The sequence below is a fragment of the Monodelphis domestica genome, chromosome 1 (genome assembly GCF_027887165.1).
Source record: "Monodelphis domestica isolate mMonDom1 chromosome 1, mMonDom1.pri, whole genome shotgun sequence".
NCBI classification, from domain to species: Eukaryota; Metazoa; Chordata; class Mammalia; order Didelphimorphia; family Didelphidae; genus Monodelphis; species Monodelphis domestica.
Window position 1 is genome coordinate 531,884,312 of NC_077227.1, and position 23,812 is coordinate 531,908,123.

Sequence of the window (23,812 nt, forward strand, 5' to 3'; positions counted from 1 at the left end):
CTCACCTACCTGTTCCAATGAAATTGGGTATTTATAAAGGGAATTTGCCTTCTCTGAATGCAAAGTGGCCAGAACCGTAAGCTACCAGGTTTCAGGGAAACTGTGAGGTCTTATTTTTTCCATGGATAGTCCACTTATAGATATGCAGAAGTTGACTTTGTTATGAGAACGCATAGTGAGCTAGAAGCAATACATTTCTTACCAAAATATGGTCCCTGCCCTATACATGGAAATCTGGTCTTCAGACCCCACTGATACAACCTTTAAGAGACTCCAGTACAAATAGCAGAAGGACTCTGTGATGAGCATAGGTAAATGGTTTGTGGTTCAAGTCTCCTTTGTGTTGGGAGGGAAGTATAATATGGAGTAAGGACGGAGGTGGGTGGAAAGATTTTTCCTTTGCTTCATTGTAGAAGTAGAAATTTTGAATGGTAAAGAAAGGTCATTTCTTTTATAGAGATGCCATTGGTTTCCAAGAAAGCATTTTTCTGAAGGTGCCTTTGAGTCTTCTGTCTCAGTCATCTTGATTATGCTTTTCTCCATAAACAGGACCCTTTCTGTAGGGGCTTACATATCAGTGTTGCAGAGCACAGGAATGGCAAACATCACTGACTTTGTATGACATGCTATAGTTTCACAGCCACTTAAATGTTCGTATATTGTATAAGGCATGCAAACTTGGAGACATGTATGCCTGAGTGTGTATATGTGTCTGAGTGTGCATATAGTTTGTGAATATGCCCGAGTGTGTTTGTGGTTAACTCTAGCTGTGTCTGTGTGCATATGTATGTTTGAGTGTGCATTTCTTTGTAACCTGTTACAGGTTCTCTAGTTGCTTTTGTAAAAATTCTAGTTGCTTTTTATTGCATTGTTTAGGGGTTGGCAAACTATGATCCATGGATCCAATATGGCCTGCCACCTGGTATTTATTACCCATGAGCTAAAGATGGCATTTGGTTTTTAATATATCCTCAACCTGCACTAGTTCTATAATTTTTCCCAGACTGAAAACTCACCAGGCAGACAACATCAAAGGCAAATCTAGTATATTGTTCTTAATTATTAGGGACATGTTTAACTGTGTTTTCTTCTCTGCAGCATTGCAGAGAACGCCCCCGGTCCATGGTGGTCATAGAGGTGTTCACACCGGTGGTACAGAGAATCCTCAAACACAACATGGTAAGTTCCTTCTAGGTTAGTTGGAGGCATAGGCTGCTGGTTCCTCATGTGGGTTATGTTTACTATCTCCAAACCCATTTGAGGATATCTTAGCTACCTTGACCTCCTTATACAACTCTTGGCAATAGACTGATAGCTTGGGCTTAAAAAAAAAATTTATATTCCCCTACTTAGGACAACCATTTGAAAAAGCTGGTCATCCATATCAAGCAAAATTAAAGCAGTAATAGATTTGGTCTTGAAATTCACTTCTTACTAATTGGCAATTGGTGACTGAATTGATTGTTGCCTTTTTCCCCCCTTTTGTTCCCTTTGAAATAGAGATTCCTTTTACTGGGGGTAGTGAAATTTCCTTAAGGTTGGTAGATTATTTTAGGAAGCAGGTGAATGAAGTAGTGAAGATGAATCTCCTGGGTAGATGGACATTATTTCTAAAGGTCTCCTTTTTTTGTGATAGTGGCAGGGTTAGAAGAATGAAATGAACAAGTTTTGATCTTCCCTTACTCTAGCAAAATCTGTTCATCTTCTGGCCTTTTTTCCTGACTAGACTCAGCCTGAGATTGTTGGGAACTGGCTCCTCTATACCTCATAGAATCATAGTCTTAGAATTGGAGTGAATTCCAGAAGTAGTCCAGTCCAACTTCCCAACTTATTCAGAGATTCTTTCTATTACATCCCAGACAAGTAGTCATTTGGTTTCTCCTTAATGCAGTTCTAGTGACAGGGGAGCTTTTGAGGTCACATATTCTTGAAAAGTTTCTCATTGTTTAGAAAGTTATTTTCTTATGTTGACCTAAAAATTGCCTACTATAGTCTTTTCCCATTGCTCTGAGCTCTATCCACTAAGTGTTAGTAGGGCAAACCTAACTCCTTTTCTATGTAACAAATATATTCATATACTTAAGATATCTATTCTGTACTAATCTCCATCCCCCAGCTCAATCATCCATCCCAAGTTTCTCTTCCCTAATCTGAATATCCCCAGTTCATTCAACAGATCTTTAATTGGCATAGTTTCCAGCCCCCTCACCATCCTGTTTGCCCTTTCCTGGAAACATTCCATTTTGTCAATATCCTTCTCAAAACATATTGCTCAGAATTTAACACAATACTCTAAATGTGTTCCAACAAGGGCAGAGAACATCAAGGTCTAGGGAGTGGCTCTCACTCTACACACTAGACTTCTATTAATGTAGCTTAAGATTGTATTAATTGTCTTTGGCTATCCTGTCACTGTTGACTCATCTAACTGTTGGTCAGTTAAACCCCATGGATCTTTTTTACCCGAAAAGCTTTCATCCTCTTTGGTGACTTCATTGCCAATCCCTTCCCTACCTTTTATTTTTTTGTTTCATCAAGTGTCTGGTCACCTCCTAGTAATGTTACTGTTCAGTTTCTTCACTGCAGCCCTCTTCCGGATCAGCCCTCCCTACTCCATAATTCTTTAGCTGGATATCTGCCCTTCCAAAACTGAGCTGCTTTATGTCCCATTCCCTCAGAGATTGAATGCACTCTGGTTATTCCCCAGGCCATTGAAACATGAATCCCCGGTCTCAGAAAGAAATGGTGGTTCCCAAATGGAGAGAGCCATAGTTCCATAGTCAGCACACCTAATATAAAGGGTTGAAGAAACTAGCATGTAGGGCAAAAAATGAGAGCTTGCATCCCAGAACTGATAGGCTTTTGAAGTCCCAGAGGCCGTCACTGCCTCTCCTCACATGCTGTTAAGGGCTAATCAATAAGAGTGTCTTTCCTGGTTTTGCCACTGTATGCTCTATTTCCCATCCTTGCGTTTAGGGAGAACCAGTGCTACAAGTTGCTTTTAGGGAGAGCTCAGCAGCAGGCAGTAAGGAAGCTGGCCTCTTGATGGCTGGCCCTCACCAGAGCACAGGTCAGCAGGGATTCTCTGTGGGCCTGGCTAACTTGGGCACACCTTTGTTTGTGGAAAGGCAAAGAGCTTGCTGTCTCCTATCTCTTTTAACCTCAGGCATCTCTTGTGGAAGGGAACCCTGTACAAGACTAACATTCGTAGCCACTGGTGTCTGAATTTTGAGGCCAGAAAGGATAGAACCCAGGGATGCTTTCTGTTTGTGAAGAGAAGAAGCAGAGAGGTTCATTCATTACATTCCCCTTTCCTCATAGCTGGACAAGGCCTGTATTGTGCCAGCAGGAACACTGGATGACCAAAGCAGGAGACAAGTTCATTTTCTCTAAGAATATTGAGTAGGAAAGCGAGTTGCACAGACAGGTCCCTGTTTTGCAAGAAAAAAGGATATCGGCCCTACAGGCAGGCCTTTGAATTCTGTGGCCCACCCTTAATAGTTTCGTGACTCTGGGGAGATTACTTAACCTTTCTGAACTTCTGTGTCCTTATCTGTAAAATGGGAACAGTAATTATGTTTCTTAAAGGACTGGCAAGAAGCTCAAATGATTTAATTTTTGGTTGTTACTTATAACAATACTCCTGCAAAGCGCTTTCCTTTCTCTGATTTCTGAGACTATCTTTATATTTGTTGCTTGAGTCTGACCACTAAGGCCCCAAGTCCTAGACTCATTGCTCCCCACTTCAAAAGAGTTACCCACAAACTAAATAAACATGCCATCTGAGCATGGGGCCTTGTACAGAGTCGGTGCTTAATAAATGTTTGTTTGTTGAGATGCCTCAAAATCTAGTGTGAGAGAAATTCATTTGAAAGGAAGGGACAATATAATCACTAGTGTTGCTTCCCTCTGAGGTTGACAGGGAGTTCTGATGCTATTAGATTTATGCGACATTTTGAGTTTGTGTGTGCCCAGGAAGAGGCCAAAGGGCAGGGCAGAGCAGGACAAGACAGGGCAGGGTAGGGCAGGGCCTTGTGGCTTCTGGGCTGGCCTACTAGGGAAAGGGGATATTTGTTAACTAGGAAATCATTTGTCCTCACAGGGTCACCGTGTGAGCTGGCAGCCCCACCTTTTCTGAGTCATAGCTGGAGACTAGAGGGCATTTGTCGTGTTTTGTTATTTCTTATTTAAAGGAAACTTTTCCTCTTCCCGACTTAATGGATTTACTGAAGTAGCTATGGCTTTGGGCTGTCTGTCCCTTTCTCCTGAAACATACATGCCCTTTTGAATATTCTCTAGTATTCTGTTAGTATCCAGCAGTACAGAGACTGTTATTTTTAGACTTCTTTCAGTAGTCATTTTTTGGGACCCTACAATGCGTGAGAGGCATTGTGCCCAGGACTGGAAATTCTGTGACAAAAGCAAACTGTTCTCAAAGGCCTTGTATTCTTTTTTTTTTTGGGGGGGGGGGAGTATCTTATACACAGATATAGCCAATACAAAATGTATAAAATTAATTTCCAGAGAAGTGTGCTAGCAGTGAATAAGATCATATAATCTCTCATGTACCAGGGAACACCTAGTTGAGAGTTGAGTCTTGAATAAAGCTGACAATTCGATAAGGCAGAGGTGAGGAGGGAGTCCATTCCAGGCAAGAGGGACAAGCTTAGGCCATAAAGACTCAGACCCTGGAAAATGTAATGTTGTATTCAGAGAAAACCAAGTAGATTATAAGAAAGGATGCCAAAGTCAGCCTCAAAATCTTCATGCCTGCTTGTTGTAATTAATTTCATGAAAATGTTTCCTTCTTTTTTCTTTTTTAAACTCTTACTTTTCATCTTAGAATCAGTACTGTGTATTGGTTCCATAGCAGAAGAGTGGTAAGAGCTAGGGCAGTGGGGGTTAAGTGACCTGCCCAGGATCACACAACTAGAAAATGTCTGAGATCATATTTGAACCCAGGACCTTCTGTTTCTGAGCCTGGTACTTAATCCACTGAGCCACCTAGCTGCCCCTGAAATGGAAATGTTTCTAGAACTGGTTTTTGCTATCTGAAAGTGGCGCATTGACACATGGCTTCAGAATTCATAGTCACACACAAGCTGGAAAAGAGAAAATCAGGCACTTTTCTTTTTCTTTGAGAGTTTCCCATTTAAATAACTCATTTCACTGTATAACAGAAAGAGCATGTTATATGGTCACTTCATTTAATTTCCTTTCCTTATTGGTAGTAAACTGAGACCTAGTACTGATGAATCTGTATCCATAAAGTCATGAAGGCAAAAGAGATAAATGGATCCCCTAGTGTAGAGGTTCTCAAAGTGTGCTCTCTAGACTGCTGGTGGCCCCAGGAGATCTTCTCTGTGACTTGAGAGATGATGGGCTTTTGTAAGTGTATCTCTCCTTAGAGAGTTGAAATTACATTTTAAAAGCATAAAAATGAATCTTTCTGAAATGTAGCAACAGTAATAGCTGTTTAGCTCTGGGCAAAGCATCTCCATTTTTTTTTCCCTTACAGAGGAATATGAGGGCATGTGGAAGGGTTAGCTGACCGCTGATCAGGTCTGCTCTGACCCTCACCCTCTGACAGAATCATATTTAATTGCAACTATTTTCATGGCAGCTTAGTGTACTTGAAAAAGCACTGGATTTTGAGTTATAAGTCTTGGATTCAAATCCCACCAGTATGACTGGATAAGCCATTGGGTCTCTATTTCCTTATGTATAAAACAAATAGACTGGACTAACTGGCCTTTCAGGTCCCTTCTAACTCTAAATTTTGCTCCTATTCATCATCATATCTCTAGATGATTCTCTTTTTGGTCTCGGAAGAGTATGACTGTTAATACCATAAGCCTGACCCATATAGCTGTTAGTAGATTTCTTCTCATCATAATGCCAAAAATGAATATAAACATTTAAAGTGTCATTTGGCTGAGAGAGAAGAGGGAGCAGGAACAGACCTTCTGAGTCTGTAGGCACTAAATCCACAGCTCAGGAATAGCCTCAAGGTCATAGTACCATGGCATTTAAAGGTAAAAAGAACATCTATTTCTATTTTATAAATGAGGGAAGTGAAGTCTAGAGAGTCTGTGAGAGGCTGAGGCAGGATTCAGAGCTGGTTCTTATAAGTACCACACACTATACATTATAATACGCCACCTCCAGGGAAATAGATTTGCTCAAGGTCTTGGACATTTTGTGTTGTTACCAAGGGGAATCATGCACTTATTTGAAAATTTCATATGTATGTCTCTGTGTTTCATCTTCTTTCCCCACCCCACAGAAAAACAACAATAACCAAAAAACCCCAGTTCAGTCTGCCATAATCCATAATGCATTTTTCTTTATATTTATCTTTTATTCCACACTAAAAATCCAACCTTCCCTTTCTATTTCTGGGACATTTTCCTGCTAGCAATTGTCAATCATGAATAGTGCCCATCCTGATTGAAAGTGCTCTGGTTATCTTAATATATTTACTATTAGCATCATTCTTGGTGCTCTGAAGAGGAAGCTTCCAGTGGTCACAGCTCCTGAATTCAAGCTAGCTTGACAGAAATTGAATTTGGAATCATCCTTCTATGACTACTAAGAAGGCCTCTTCCCTTAGTGTCTGCCTTTAATGTTCCTCCCACTCACTGCTGTCTCCCCTCTGCTTTGAGGTATCTTTCTGTCTCTTTCTTTTTTTCCTCATTCTCTCTCCTTTCAAATTACGCTCAGTCACATGTACCAGTGCCACCTCTTCCTCTCCCTCCCACTCACACACACTGCCTGCTGCACATGGCTCCCTCTCAGACATCATTTCCCTTTCACACACATAATTCCTTTCTTACACACTCTTTCATACTCTGATTCTTTCCTAAGCTGTTTGCCTGTAGTATTTACCACAAATGGAAGGTGCCAGGTCATAGTACACCAATTACAGTCTAATTCTGATCCCCTGTTGAAGCTGATGAAGATCCCTTGGGTTCTTGGGCCTCTGAATATCTGGGACCAACCTAAGCCAGAAGGAATACCCCTGGGCAATGACTGTGCAGGCAGCAGCACTCCTAGGATTCTGGATTCTGCCCTTCTCCTTACTTCCATCCTCTAGGATCTTAGTATTCAGAGCTGGAAGGAACTTTATTTTTTTAATATAATTTTATTTTTTAAATATTTTTCCATGGTTACATGATTCATGTTCTCTCTCTTCCCCTTTCCAGAGCTGACAAGCAATCTGGAGGGAACTTTAAAGACCATCTAGTCCAATCCTTCCACCTCTGAATTGATGATCCTATGAACCCCCTTAAAGATAAAGGAACTTTGTCCTGTATGGTTTGAGTGATTTGCTTTATATTATATGGATAGTAAATAGCAAAGCCAAGATTTGAACATAAATCCTCTCACCTACTCCTTCTCCTATGCCATGCTGATTTTTACCTACTTGCTCCCATGTAATCAAGGGATTTGCTATTTCTTAAGAGACAAAAGCAACAATGAATTCTCCCGAGTCAGGATGCAGTGACTTAGGAATCTTCTTAGTTTCCTGCATCCTGCTGTATCCCTAGCTTCTGTAAAATTGTTCCAGGTTTTTCTCCATCCACCTTGAGGTTAGGGCTATAGGCCTAGGGAAGCTTGTAGTTCACCAGTCCGTACTGGTCACTGATAGTACCATTCAGGACCAGAGGGATTGCTTGTTCGGGAAGTGGTTGGACAGGCTTGCCAAGGTCCTTCCAGCTCTGAGATTTTGAGACAACTGGTAACTGGCCAGAAATCCCTTTTGCCTGCCACTTTTCTGGCCTATATCCTGACACCCTTTTGGGGACTAGCAGTTTATTTAGTGCTTTCTTCTGTGCCTCCTGGCCCTCTTGTAAGAAATGATCTACTAGCCTTATTTGCCTAGCATGTGATATCATAGGAGAATCACCAGCCCAAGGTATTCCATCTTGTCAAAGGGAAAATAACTTTTTTTTACCTTACCTTCTGAATTAGAATCAATACTGTGTATTAGTTCTAAGGGAGAAGAGTGGTAAGGGCTAGACAATAAGGGCCAAGAGCCTTGCCCAGGGTAGCACAGCCAGGAAATGTCTGAGGTCAGATTTGAACCCAGTGCCTCCCATCTCTAGGCCTGACTTTCAATTTGCTGAGCCTCCTAGCTGCCCCCAAAATAGCTCCTTTTAAAAAATACATGGAAACTTTAGGTGACTCATCATACTTTTATTGACATTTTTTTTAAAGTAAAGCAATTCTACAGAATTTCACTTTAAAAAAGCTTTATTATTCAAGATTTCTACATAACCTTTCACACTCTAATTATAATGAAGGGATTGACATTGGGATAGCTCACAAGTAGAAGACTCAATAGGACATAATTGAATACATTCTCACTTGTACTAAAAAAAAAAAAATCTGATACCCAGACATTCTTCTCTGGATATATGACATTCTTTCCTGGCTTATAATTGAACAGATTCCCTTGAATAGGGAATAAAAAAAGCCCAGAAAGCCTCCTTTCTGTCAGGTATGGAAGTCTGGAACAAGAACCTGAGAGAACAGCAGGCCCCTATCGTGGGGGTCTTTTCTTCTTTCTCTTCTCTGCACATTACTGTCACTTGGACTCCCAACTGCTTTTCCTGATTATAATCACTTGCATACTACCTAGAAGGTGTTTCCTCTATATCCAAAGAGATCAGAATGAAGATCGGAGAACCTTATTCATCCGTGTGGGAAAGCATAGGAGGGATAGGAGAGGGAGGACCGTGTCCACATAAATGTGTTTATATTGATGGCTTGTGCTTCACCCTAGAGCCTAGAGAGCTGAGGCCACCCTAACTCTGTTTCTTAGCATGCACTTTCCTCTCCTTCCTACAGGATTTTGGGAAGTGCCCACGGCTGAGGCTCTTTACTCAGGAGTATATTCTTGCCTTGAATGAGCTGAATGCTGGCATGGAAGTGGTAAAGAAGTTTATTCACAGGTCAGTGATACCTTGTTTCCCCACCAGAATCTCTTTGCATCCAACACTCGGGCACCCTCTCACACCTGGTTCCTTGTTACCTCCCTTATTTGCTGTTCTTTTAGCTCAGAGACAGTGGGCTCTTCTTATATCCCTGGAGAGCAGTTGGCATTTGGAGATACCAGAGGGGCTGAGTAGGCAGTAGGGAGTTGAGAGGGGGGATCCCATTGCTGAGCTCATCATATGCCCTAGTTCTGACTAAGAAGTTGACCCAAAATGAACTGTGAAGCCAGAAATAAGTATGGCCTCTGAAATGAACTGAATCCAAATGTTGTTTTTTTTTTTTACTCAATCATGAGTAGAACCAAAGTTTTTCTTGAAGTGAACTAGTCTCAACCAGCACCAAACTCGTGTTGCCATCACTAACTACCCTTGGACCTGCAATTTCTTCAGTATAGGGGACCCTCATAAGGAAACTGCCCTTCTCAATGCAGACCTGCAACTTAATAATGTCTTAGTGAAGATTAAGGGTCTTTCAAATAGAAGTGAGTCTTGGATCCAGGTCGTCTGACTTTAAAATAGGTCATCTAGCTTCTACACCAAAGTGCTTATGTATTTTTAAAAATTAACAACCTAGGCCACAAAATATCCTCCAAAAGAAATGCATTTTGGTTAGAGCTTCTGCTGCAGGCAGTGTCAGTTGATCCCAGGAAATGCAAGTTTGGAATGTTGCAGACCTAAAAAACAGGTGTTTAGGACAGGAGAGTCTTCATTTGAGTTAAATTTCCAGGCAAAGCCTTTTGTTAATCACCTTAACTTAACCCACAGGGTCTAGAACCCTGTTTCTTCAGACATCCCTATCCTGATACTCCATGTAATCCCAGGGTTCTCTGGATCTGCTTCTTTTTCAGCATGCATGGCCCCACAGGGCAGTGCCCCCACCCCCGGGTCCTGCCCAACCTGGTTGCTGTCTGCCTTGCTGCCATCTACTCCTGTTACGAAGAGTTCATCAACAGGTCAGTGCAGCCTATTTGAGCTCCAACCAAGGTCTTTCTGGATAGTCATTTCTTTCTTCAACAACTAGGGCTATAAAGGGCAGCCAGAGTGTATGGGGCCACTGATTACAGCATCATTAGTATTTATCACACCCAGAGTACAGACAGTGCATTAGCTCTGAGCCATCTGCAGCAGCAGGAGGGTCCACACTTGGAGAACAGGGTGAGCCGACCCTCTCAAAGAAGACAAAGCATACATGAAGATTCAGGCAGGTTCCCACTTCAGAGGCATTTGTAACACTTGGTGTACCCATTTATTCAAAGCCTTAGAAAGTAATGGATTTTTTTTTTAAGCAAATGTTGTTTCTGATTTTTTAAAAAGCAAAGTTGATTTTACTAAGTTTGCTTTTAAAGATCTTTATTCAAATTGTTTTACAACTTATCAAGGATGCCTACCATGCCCAATACCTAGACTAAAGGTATTATGGTTTGAGTAGATAATCACAGCAGACTTTTTAGGGCCTATAATTGGTACGGAGCTCTATATTTATACATAACTTAGAAGAGAAATCCATCCTCTTGCCCCTGATTTTTTTCATGGGAGGGGTTAGGATAGGTCCTGTCCTATAGGCCACTCTGTTGAGAGCATAAATGGGGGAACAGAATGGGGTTCTGAGGATTGGCCATTGATTTTGAGGTTACCACATGAGAAGTATAGCTTGTTTTGAGGCCTCCTAACTCAGACTTAAGAAATGGGTCCTAAGACAGCTGGGTCCTTGACGTGGGGTGGCGTATAGGGGTGGGCTCTGGTTCTAAGAATAGTGCTATGTTGGTGGTCTTGGCAGGGCAGACTTCTGCATCCTGTAGAGGTCAGGTTTCATTAAATATCATAATGAGACACATTTAATACATACCCCAGAGACGACTATCTTCTCTCTTCCCTCTCAGGCTAGCTCAAGTGTGCACTCATACTCTCTCTGTCTCTCTGTCTCTGTCTCTCTCTCCCCGTCTCTCTCTCTCTCTGTCTCTTTCTATCTCTGTCTGTCTGTCTGTCTGTCTGTCTGTCTTGTCTCTCTCTCTCTCTCTCTGTCACACACACAAGTCATGCTCATCTACAGGAAGCAGCCTTTACTGCTTCTGACCTGAATTCATTTAAATGCAGTAGCCCCCAGTGAATTGTAACCTTGTTAGCAGCTCTGAGCATGCTCGATTTCCCACACACTTGTCCTCCAATTCATTGCTCATTCTTAGTCTCTGATTCATGCTGGGGATCTCTGGCTTAGCAAGTCATGGGAGTTCCCTCCTTTGTGTTTCCCCAGTGCTAGGGCATAAAGCAGAGGATGATAAATGAGACTCGCTTCCCCTCCTCACCCCTGCAGGCCCAGGGCCACATGCAGACTAGGGGTCTGAGCAGAGGATGCTCTAGGAGCCTGTCAGCTACCCAGGCCAGTCAGGATTGAATTAAGGAGAGCTGGCGCAGCACCCCTCTCTTTGTGCTGATCTCAGAGAGCCTTTTATGATCTGTCCTAAGTCACCTTGGGAGTGTTCACAGACGAGGGTGAGAATTGGAAAAGTTAGAGAGATCTCATTCTACTGCCCAGATCGGGAAATTAGGAATGGAGAGGGCATGTCCTGCGGTATCTAAGGAATCCAAGGCAGAACTAGGAGGAGGTCTGGTTCTTTAGGCTCCCTAGTTCAGTATCTCTTTCATAATAATAATAGCTAACATTTATATAGCACTGACTATATGTATTGCCCTCGTTACAAAACTCTTTACTAAGCACTTTATAAGTTTCATCTCATTTGATCCTTATAACAAACCTGAGAGGTAGGTGCTGTTAATATCCTAGTTTTGTAGATGAGGAAAATGAGGCAAACAGAGATTAAGTGACTTGTCCAGGATCATCACACAGTTCAGGTATCTGGAGCTGCCTGAGAACTCAGTAATTACTGACTAGAGACCCATTGCTCTATCTGCTGTGCTATCTAGCTCCTAAAACAAGACCTAGCCATCTCCTTTTGACTAGCAAATAAATGAGAACTCTAGTTGCATTCATTTTACTAATAAGACATCTCCAGAGATTTCCAGAAGGGAAATGATTTGGAGGTTGGGAATTATTTTTAAAATATTTATAAGCCTGTGATTATAGTATGAATCATCTAGAAGTATCCCTTAGAGGACCGTAGAAAAATTTTACTGTAAAGTGATTCCCAAGAGATTCAGGGCCTATGCGAATGGCCATAGCATTTGGAGTTCCCAGCTAAGTGTCCCAGATGTGTGGCCTGTGGATCATTTGAACTCTTTCTGGAAAAGGAAATCATGCTTTTTTAAAAAAAGTTTGGTGAAAAGGGCTTCTAAGTGATTTGATGTCACCACTCTTGGGTCTATAAAAGCAAAAGACTGCTTTTCTTGTGACACCACTCACTGTGCTCCAGGCATCAGGGTTCAGCTCTCACAACTGACCAATGGTTTCCTGGAGGAATCTTGCATTCTGTCCTCACCAGATGGGGTGCAGTCTCTAGAGGATGGGAAAAGAGAATGCAAAATGCAAACAATTTTTAAAAATAAATTTTTTTTAATCTTTAACTCTTAAGTTGGCAAATTATTTGGGGTTATTTAGGGGTTGCTTTTTTTTTTTAAGCTATGTCCATTTCTTCACTAGTCTGATTTGAAAACCCATTTTCAACATTTGTCTCATTTTGGTATTGGAGGGGCATAGGATAAAAGGATTTAGAAGTAGAAAGGACCTTAAAAGATTATCTAGTATAAATATTCCTTTTAAAAATAAGAGAAACTGTAGCTCATAGTGGTCGAGTGACTTGCCTATGGTCACATAACTTCTTATATATAACTTAGTAAATTTTACTTTGGCTCCTTAGGTCACCTTTTTTTGCTTTATTTGGGGTACTTAGCTGTATGCCAGATAGCTGAAAATTGTTACATAAATGACCTTCAGAGAAATGAAAATATTTCTGTGTTTAACTTATATGGCATCCTTACTTCCAAAAGCTCAAAGTTATATGGAAAATGATTCACATTTAGTGCTTTATGGTAGAATGCAATTCAGTTAAACATTATTAAGCTGCTATGTATAAGAAACTGAAGAAACTGCAAAGGGTTAAATTTTTGGTAGGAGTTGGACAAAATGTGAGGAGGGCAGGTTGGTAAAACACAAAATAGTTTATTTTGAGGAGAAGTTTAGATAGGAAATAGGAAGGAGGAAAGTGAGAGTTATCTCCTAATATCTTATGACTATATCTAAGATCCCAATCCTGACTAAAATTTTCTAAAAAACCCTAAATCTATCTTTTACAAGACAGAGGCAAAAACAACAGTCCCTGTCTTTAATGTGATTACATTGTAGTAGAAAGGATAAGGATGGATAAGTTTTAGTGCAGAATTCTCTGTAATCATAGAAGTTACTTGCTGTAATCTGCCATATATTTAGCTCAAAGAATAGTGAAGATGAGTGGACCATAGGTAATGCCATACCTATTAGAATGGGAGCAATAGATGGTAGCAGATTTAAGCTCCATAGATGAAATATTTTCTAATTAAAGCTACCCTAAGATTGAAAGAACTCCCTCAGGAGGTAGGAGTTTCCCCTTTAAGCCAAGACTGGTTGACTACTTGCCAGAAATGTTCTATGAAAAGGTTCTTGTTAAGGGATTGCCTAGGTGAGTTCTCAGAGTCCATGTAACTTTTAGTTTCTGTGATTTTTAAGGAAGACTTAGCTTCAGGAAAATGTTAACTAAAGGGTATCTTAATTTCCCATGTGAAAAAGATGTAGTGGGTCTCTGGCCCCTGGGGCAAGGCCTTTTTTATTCTGTCCCACAATACTTTGGAGGCGGGGCTGGAAGACCATGATTGCCTTTGTTCAATTTTCATAGCAGCACTTCTAATCTAAGATCCTACAGGAACAACCCCAAGCCAGGCAGTTGTTGCCCCAACTTTGTCTCTGGCTAAAATCCTTAAATCCTTAACAGGACAGTAAAGAGGGATAGCAAAACACAGAATTAATGGAAGATAGGAAACTAGAGTAGGCTGTGTTGTTAGCATGGAGTTATTTTAATGGGAAGGTTTTGGGAAGACCAAACCTGGTGGATCATCTGTGCTATTTAAAAGATTCCAAATACCAATCATTTGATGTTTAATTAATTACTTGAATTAATTGAATGAAAAATTAATTGTCATAAGTATGTAGGTATTTAAGCACCTACTCTTTGCAGTGTCCTAGGTTCAATGAAAGGAAAAAGGATGGGTTTGATGGTGGCATTACAAAGATGAAAAACATTATACCCCAACTTCTGTCCTCTTCGACCTCACTGAGGTGAAAAGAAAAACTTTCATGAAGCATTTGGGGAGCAAACACAAGACTGCATATAATCAAGTACACTCTCTTATGTGGCATACATCCTAGTACAATAAGATATCAGAACAAAGAGGGATCACTGAGGACTCAAGACTAATCAGGGATAATGATATTAGCTGACATTTATACAGAGCCTTAAGGTTTACAAAGCTCTTTAAATACGTTATCTCATTTGATGGTGAAGAAGGCAGCACATAAGCAGGGCTTTAAAGGATGGGGTAGATTTGGATATACTGAAAGATGGTTGGGGTGGAGAGAGACATTACTTATGGGAGAACCATATTGGTAAAGGAAAATAGACATAAATTCATTTTGAAAGTGATAGGGAAGAGTTGAGCAGTGAGGAGATTAGAGGGAGGAAATGAGAAATGAGGGATAGCCTGTGAAATGGACCTCAAGGGCAATGTGTTGTGGGTCATGGGTTATGAGTGGTTTAATTCAACAGGCATGAGACTTTTACTCCATGGCCATTAGATAATGTATCAAGTCTGAGAAAGACAAAATTAAGCAGCAAGTTTTTGTTTTCAATCAGTTTCCATTTAATACATTCTTATGTTAACCATTATTGGGAAATGATGATGGTGGTGGCAGTGATGATAGCTACCATTTATATAGTACTTTCAAATTTGCAAAGTGCTTTATAAATAATATCTCATTTGTTTCTCACAACAACCCTGGGAGGTAGGTACTATTATTAATCTTCTTTTATAGATGAGGAGACTGAGGCAGACAAAGGGTAAATGATTTGCCCATGAATCTAAATGATTCACATAAGCTAGTAAGCATCTAAAGCCAGATTCAAACTTAAATCTTCCCAGCATCAAAATCCAATCCTCTTCAATATGCTATCTGGCTGATTAAAAAAACAAAACAAACCCAAAAGAGTGGATGAAAGGATCCTAGAATTATGAATTTAAAATTGGAAAGAAATTTAGCATCCATCCCCTCATTTCACAAATAAGAAAATTGAGAAACAAAGCTGTTAGGTGACTTGCCCAGCTCATGTAGTTTTCTCCACTACACATGTCGCCTCCAGGAAACTTGCTCAATACACAACAGCTCACCAAAGATCAGGGAAAATCTATAGTACAAATTATTTGGCATTCTTTAGTCCTTCAAATGACCAATGGTTTGGTCCTGGAGGAGGCAGGGCATCTGGGGTGGATATTTTGCTGCACCAGAGGTAATTCATAACCCCTCACTCTTTAATTGATGATCTCCCCCTCATCCCCCCAAAATATACAACCTGGAAGCAAGGCTTCTATTGATGTGTCTTTGCACTTGGCCTGGATAGTTATTAGACAATGGATAAAGTCATAGAGTAACAGATCTGGAAGGAATATCACAGGGAACACAGTCTACCTCTTCATTTTATAGATGAAGAAACTGAGGATGAGACTGATTTTGGCCTTTCCTCATATCCCCATCTCTTAGCACAGTGGCTGGCCTATATTAAACATTTAACAAGTACTAAGTTGACTGGCTGAAGGTGGTCAAATGGCTTGCATACAATCACAACCATTAACATCAGAGGTGGCATTTGAACCTGTTCTTCTGCCTCTCAAATCAGTACTCTTTCTTCTGTACCTTGCTACCTCCTGGCTCTATAAACAGATGAACACAAGACTTTCCAACTTGTTAGCACAGGACTTTAGTGACAGAAATTGTACATCATGGTGAGGGAAGGCCAATTTAGTTCCTTTGAGCAGATCTCTATAAAGATCCTACTATAGGGATGGGGAGGAGCCTACTGTGAGCCAGACATCACTGGCAATTCAAACAAAAGAAATATATGTCCCTGCTCTCAAGGAACTTACATTTCTTGGCAATAATGTACACAAACTAAGACACCATGTATACAAATTACAGTTTACAGGGGAGTGGGAGGGTGGAAAGAAGAATAGGGAAAAAATGCCACCTTAGTTGAGCTTTAAAGGAATGTAAGCAGGGCAGGTGGCTCAGTGGATTGAGAGCCAAACCTAGAGAAAAGAGGTCCTGGATTCAAATTTGCCCTCACACACTTCTTCCTAGATGTATAACCCTGGATAAGTCACTTAACCCCCATTGTCTACCCTATACTGCTTTTCTGCCTTGGAACCAATATACAATATTTTTGTATTTTTTAATAAAAAAAGAAAGTAAGGACTCTAAGAAATGGAGATGAGGAGGAAGTTTATGCAAGCCCTAGGGGGTGGAGGTGGTGGTGGTGGTGGGGTTTGTAAGAGAGACTACTTGTGAGAGCATACAGGGAAAAGAGATGAAAATAAGAGTATAAATTATGAGGGGTAAGGTTAACCAGGGAAGGCTTCTTGGAAGGGGCAACTTCTGACTATAGGCATTGTTTGTTTGTCCTTTATGAGCTCCAAGTATAGACTAGTAACTTCTGAGCCTGCAGTTTCTAAAACCATCTTTTCCTAAACCTGTCACCGTAGCCGCGACAATTCTCCAAGCCTGAAAGAAATCCGCAATGGCTGTCAGCAGCAATGTGACCGGAAAACCAACTTACCACTGCGCCTTCTCCACACAAGCCCCGACCTCGTCTGTCAGGAGGCGACACTGTCCGAGTCCCGCCTCAAGTCGGTCATTGTCACTTCCAATGAGATCCACGTGGAGGTAGAGCGTAACAACACTGCCAACCAGAAGATGACGGCCAACGCTGGCAATGACAGTGAGCCCAACCTCATTGACTGCCTCATGGTCAGCCCCACCTGCAGCACCATGAGCATCGAGCTGAGCGCTCAGGCTGACCGCATCCTGGGCTGCTACGTGGAGATCCTCAAGATACTGTGAGTGCCACCTTCCCCACCCTGCCCAAGGGGAGGGAGACCCTCTGCCATACCTCAGAGCCCCATTTTACTCTCGGCAGTCTTGGGGGTCTCAGATCACTGGAGTCATGCTTCACAGATAGCTCGTTAACAGAACCCTTGGAGAAAGTCTTTTGAAAAGCAGATGATTACCCCTCTCTGTCTTTTCTGTATGTGTGGATCTGCACGTGTCAGGTTAAGACAAGCATATCTGCTTTACTATGTCTTTAATAATATCTGTCTGTCTCTGTGTATGCATGCCTGCACGTGTTCACGCATGCAAGAACAGTGCTCAGAAATTATAGTTCTCAATGCTCTGGTTATTAAATACCTCAGAACCTCCCGGGATTCCCTCTCCCCCTTCCCAGCTTCTGCTCTGAGAGCGCAGAAGACTGTGACCTGCTAATAGCATGGACTTAAATCGCCAGAAGATGGGTGTCCTGGCCAAGACTTTAGAGCTGTTCCCCCCAGTCAGATAGAAGAATGCTGTACGGGGCATTTGTACCTTTTGCTCTCCCCAAGTTTTAGAGAGTGTTTCTTGTAATCCTGTTGTTCCAAGGCCACATCTATTCTTATCTGCCTCTGGTCACTCTTATTTGCCCTGGGCTTAACTGACTGGCTGTAACTCACCAGGAAGGTTTGGATCAAAAGGCTCTTGGGAAATGTATCCTTTGTCTCTCCCAATATACCACTCCATGCCCTTTTGAGCACAGGCATATTTTGCTTTAAAGAAACCTAATGTGCAGAAATTTATAAAGCTATATTGAGGCAATTATTCACATTTCAAAGGGATTCTTTTCAAAGAAATTTTAAGTTATGCTCCTCCTAGTACATTAAAAATAACATATCAAATTTTTTTTGTATCTTCTATGTGCAAGTTGCTGAGTTTGGTGCTATATATAATGTGAACAATTGAACTAGATTTGCAAAAATGTGATTTATACACAAGTTTTCAGAAATATATCCATTGTAGAAGAAGATACACCTGTAGTTTGTCTGATCAGCTAAGACTTTTTCTTGGCTATCTGACTTATGCCTAGGTACTAAAGATAAAATAATGCCCCGTTATGATTTTCCTGAGCCACTTTTTATGGGTCCCTTATTCACTTCTTTTAGCTTAGGTGTTTGCACTTATTTTCCTCTTAACTAGTTTAGGGTGGAGAGTTCGGCCTGGATTTAGGAGAATTCTATTGTTTAACTGAAGGGATGGATACAATGAAATGGAGGCGTGGGGAGATGCAGATATAAAATTATTCATGAAAACACAAGAGCAGAGAGACAGGATCATCCCATGGTTTGAAAAGATCATTTGCAATTTCAGGGAGTCCCTTGTGACCATGTTGACCAAGTTCCTAAACTTGATCTCTCTCTTCTCCCCCCATTATTCATGGTGGCCACTGCCTCTTTATCTAAGAAATAGGAGTGAGCGCATCTAAAGGGGGATTAAAAGCTTTCTCCAGTGCTTTGAATTCCTCCAGCTAAAGAGACAAAGTATATTTTAAAAGGGCTCTTTCATCCCATAACTTCACAGATTTCCAAATCAGGTATCTGAATGCTTCTCAAAGATGAAGTCTGCCTACAGGGTTTCTGCAAGTCCAGAAAAGTAGTCATTAACCTTGTGAATAGCAGTCACAGCTAGCTCATTTTGGGACATGAACAGCTGGCCCCTTCTTGCTGGAGTCTTATTACATCAATTCAGAGCTTCATTTTAGGCAAGCCCAGGCTCTCCAAGGGTATTGCTCAAGCCAAGGCCCCAGCAATGCTGCACATTCTGTGTTCGTACTAGGCCCCAAGACTCAAGCAATTTTCCATAAACACTGGGAACTCCCAGACCTTCTGCTGTCTTGGGTACTGACTCATATTTCTCATTAAGCACTAAGGCTTTGAGTTTCATCATGCGGTTGACACACATTTTTATAAACACATTCATGAATGAGGGCCTTGTTCTTTGTAACTCCCCTCCAGGTCTCTTCTTTGGCCACATAGTCATGCCACCAGTGGTAGGAGCTGCTGCCATGTTCTGTGTATGGGTGGGTGGCCAGGATAGGGAGGAGAGCAGGAGTGGCAGGGGTGAGCGTACCTAATCCACAAGAGGAACTCAATAAATATTTGTTATTGATAGTGGTTGAGAACCAATGATGGCAAAGATCTATTTAATATATTGGGGAAAATAAATAAAGCAGATATTTGTTTGTGAAGCTTGTTATTATAAATCAGGAGCTTATGTCCAAGTGATGGTGGTTCAGAATTGTCATGGGAAGAACTTGTAAGTTCTCAGAACTTTTTGTGCTTGGACAGTAACTAAATCTACAATAAGTTGTATAGGATCCAAGGAAGGAGGAGATTATTATAAATCCGTATCCTGAGGGAAACTTAAAAAAAAAGGTTAATATTATCTTTGGCTGCATTAATAGACATCTAGTAATCAGCATAAGGTGACATTAGCCCTATTGTACTCTACCCAGGTCATACTCACTCTGCAATATTGTGGTCAAATCTGGGCACACATTTTAAGAGAGATTGTAGCATGGTACATTGGAAAGAATGCTGACTCTGGGGTCAGAAGTTCTGGATTAAAATCGTACCTTTGATGCCTGCTTCCTGAGTTTAGACAAATCACTTAACTTCCTTAGGCCTCAGTTCTCTCATCTGTAAAATGAGAGGGCTGGACTAGATGGCTTTTGAGGACACTTGCTCTAGATCTTTGGTTCTTTTTCTTGAAAACTATGACCAAGATAAGTTATATTCTGTGTCACATATGGAAGATTAAGAAAACTGGACATCTCTAATCTAGAGAAGACTTGCCTAAGGAGCTGAAGGAAGATGTTGGGTTTCATGGGGAGGGGGTGTGCGTTTTTTCTTTTTGCCTTCAAGGGCAAAACTAGGTACAGAGAGCAATGGAAAGTACAGGGAATTCAATTTCAGCTCAGTATTAGGAAGAACTTCATTTTTTATTTTTATTTATTTATTTATTTATTTATTTATGTATTTATTTATTTATTTATTTATTTATTTATTTATTTATTTATTGAGTCAATTTAGAACATTATTCCTTGGTTACAAGAATCATATCATTTCCTCCCCCCCTCCCATAGCTGACACGCAATTTTACTGGGTATTACTTGTGTCTTTGATCAAAACCCATTTCCATGTTGGTTTTTGCATTAGGATGTTCATTTAGAGTCTATATCCTCAACCATATCCCTTCAACCCATGTAATCAAGCAGTTGTTTTTCTTCTGTGTTTCTACTCCCATAGTTTTTCCTCTTAATGTGGATAGTGATCTTTCTCATAGATCCCTCTTGGTTGTTCAGGAACACTGCATTGCCACTAATGGAGAAGTCCATTACATTCGATTGTACCACAGTGTATCAGTCTCTGTGTACAATGTTCTCCTGGTTCTGCTCTTCTGACTCTGCATCACTTCCTGGAGGTTCTTCCAGTTCACCTGGAATTCCTCCACTTTATTATTCCTTTGAGCACAATAGTATTCCATCACCGACATATACCACAATTTGCTCAGCCATTCCCCAATTGATGGGCATCCCCTCATTTTCCAATTTTTTGCCACCACAAAAGCGCAGCTATGAATATTCTTGTACAAGTTTTTTTTTCCTTATTATCTCTTTTGGGTAGAAGCCCAGCAGTGCTATAGCTGGATCAAAGGGCAGACAGTCCTTTATCACCCTTTGGGCATAGTTCCAAATTGCCCTCCAGAATGGTTGGATCAATTCACAACTCTACCAGCAATGAATTAATGTCCCTACTTTTGCCACATCCCCTCCAGCATTCATTATTTCCATAGCTGTCATGTTAGCCAATCTGCTAGGTGTGAGGTGATACCTCAGAGTTGTTTTGATTTGCATCTCTCTGATTATAAGAGATTTAGAACACTTCTTCATGTGCTTATTAATAGTTTTGATTTCTTTAACTGAAAACTGCCAATTCATGTCTTTTGCCCATTTATCAATTGAAGAATGGCTTGATTTTTTGTACTATTGATTTAGTTCCTTATAACTTTGAGTAATTAGACCTTTGTCAGAGATTTTTGCTATGAAGATTGTTTCCCAATTTGTTGCTTTTTAGGAAGAACTTTATGACAGAGGTGTACAAAAGTGGAATGGATTTCCTCATAAAGTTCTACAGAGACCACCTCATTACCAGGTGGCTCCAGGAAAAGAGAATCTTAGATGGCTTACTTGGAAGGATTGTGATAGAAAGAATTTCTACACTGAGTTGGAAGTTGGAATAAATTGACTTCTAAAGTCTCTTCATCTATAAAATTCTTTTAAAATGAAGTGCTTGATGAAAGTCTATCCAGTGTAATCATGTGGACCCAGGTTCTTACTCTAAGGAAATTGTGGGAATTTAATTGAAAGTCTTCATCAAGTTTGGAGACCAGTGGTTCAGAATGAAAGGCCCGTCTCATAGCCTTTTGTTTCAGTTTCCTTTTATGGGATGAAGATGTTACTTGTCCTGAGATTCAGTTTCCTTCCCTCTTTTTTGTTATTAAGTCGTTTCAGTTGGATCCATCTCTTGGTGGCACCATTTCGGTTTTTCTTGGCAAAAATACTAAAGTGGTTTGCCATTTCCTTCTCCAGCTCATTTTTACAGATGAGGAAACTGAGGCAAAAGGGGTTAAGTGACTTGCCCAGGATTATACAGCTAGTACATGTCTGAGGTCAGATTTGAACTTAGCAAATTCATCTTACTGACTCCAGGCCTGGTACTCTATCCACTGTGCCACCTAGCTTCCCTCCTTTATTTGGTGGACATACTGCGCACTCCCCCCACCCCCATATGGTAATTGATTGGCTTGGTTTTAAGCCCCTTTTAGCACATTTTTTTGAGGCTTGATCATCCTTACAGCTTAGATGTTAGCCAGCCAAAAGCCTTTACTTAGCTTTAGTGGGTACATTCAACAGAAAATAATGTTCACAGTTACCACCCTCTGGGACCGTCCAGTCTAAATGAGGTCTATGGTAAAGCCACACACAACCCACTGATAGATAGCAGAACTATAGATTTGGGGAGCTGGGGGAAGCCTCAGAGGCATCTATTCCGACTCTGATTTCACTAATGAGAAAACGAGCTCAGAAAGATTGGGTGATTTGCCTGGCCATACAGCTTGTGTCAGAGGTTTCTTCCTGACTAAAAGTCAGTACCCAATCCATTACCTCAAACTGCCCACAAGAATCATGTAAATAGCGATAATCGTCACTCCTGTTTCTTGTTGCTTCCCTCATAACAACTCCATGAGGAAAGTAGAACAGGGAATATTGGACCTTTTTATAAATGAGGAAACTGGAAGTCATGGAGAAAAGATGACTTAGCCAAGGTCCCAGAGGTCTCCTATTATTAGGTAGCAGGGCCAGGATCTGAACCCAAGTCCGGTGCCCATTCTGTTAGACTAGAACTCTCTTCTCTAGAATTGACTTCCAGAGGTCAATATGAGAGTACCGAGGGAGAGCAAGGGTGGTATACTGTACTGATGACCAAAGTAGTTTCAAAGAGGGTTTTTAAGAGGAGGGAAATGGTCCAGCAGAAAGGAAGAGGAATGGTATATGTGTGACTGGGAGAATGGTAAATGTGATTATGCAAGTCAGGAACAGAGCTGGTTTGCTGCGGCGGTAAAGGAGGGTTCCAAGCCATGTGGGGTATCTGGCATAATGAGTGGAAACTGAGGTGTAATGGGGCATGAAGGCAGCTTGATAGCAAGTGTGGGGCTGTGATTATTGGCAACAGAATAAGAGCCGTATGGGACGTTTTGCCTTTGAGAATTCCCTACCTCTGACTGTACACTCTTCTTGTTAGCCAGCGTAGCTTCTTCCCTGGCCAGCTAGGCAGGAGGAATGGGTGGGGGGTGAGAAGTTCCATTTTATTCCCCATTATGGCCTATAATCCTAAACATCACCTGCTTCTCTTAATTCTTGACCCTGCCAGGCCTTTCTACCTTTGATTGTATAGGCTACCCCAAACTCCAAAATAAAATCTTTCACTGTGACCCGCTCTCATCTGAAATCAGAGGTCACTGCAAGAGGTAGAACTATTTGAAGGGGTCACCTTCTGGAATACAGAAGTGACCGAGGGCTATGGAATTATGAGGAATTCAGTGATCTTGGACTTGGACAAGTCTAGTGAATAATGAAGAGTTGGGTAAATAGTAAAAACATGTGACAAGTGTTTCCATTAGAACAGAAATGTTACCTGGCTTTCTAGTTACAGCAACATTATGTAGAGTAGTGAAAAAAATGCTTGTTTTGTGTAGCTCCTTACATATCCTGGATACTTAATAAATGCTAATTATGGTAGCAGAGGCTCTTTCTCTCTAGGGGACTCCAAGCACTCTAGAGAATATAACCAGGGAACCATTCAGCAGCCCTGGAAAGAAGGAAGAGAGTGTATATGTCTTTATTTTACAACTGAAAACTTAAGCACAAAGAAAAAGAAGGATTCACCCAAGGTTACACAGTGACTAATAGGAAAGAGCCAAAATTTCTGGTCCAGGACTTTTTCTGTAAGTCCAAGCATTTTCTGTGGAGTAGGAGAAAATATTTATAAATGAATATGTAGGCTATTGTTAGCAAGAGGCACATGAGGGCAGCACTGAAGGGAAGAGGAATAAATTGCTTTCTAATATCCTCATTCCGTCACTTGCCTTTTTCACCATTAAGGCTAAGCAGATATTCACTTTCACTGTCTTC

The 23,812-nt window shown here is 41.0% G+C and overlaps 1 protein-coding gene across 3 annotated transcripts in view; it reads left to right on the forward strand.

Moving 5' to 3' along the window:
- The window catches only part of CMIP (c-Maf inducing protein), a 278,542-nt gene that overhangs the window by 222,762 nt on the left and 31,968 nt on the right, over positions 1-23,812 (forward strand). For all 3 annotated transcript variants that reach the window (XM_001380927.4, XM_007476119.3, XM_056813298.1), the window contains exons 7-10: positions 1,099-1,179; positions 8,854-8,957; positions 9,848-9,952; positions 16,737-17,090. In XM_001380927.4, the coding sequence (XP_001380964.1) occupies positions 1,099-1,179; positions 8,854-8,957; positions 9,848-9,952; positions 16,737-17,090 (644 nt within the window). The remainder of the gene's footprint in view (positions 1-1,098; positions 1,180-8,853; positions 8,958-9,847; positions 9,953-16,736; positions 17,091-23,812) is intronic.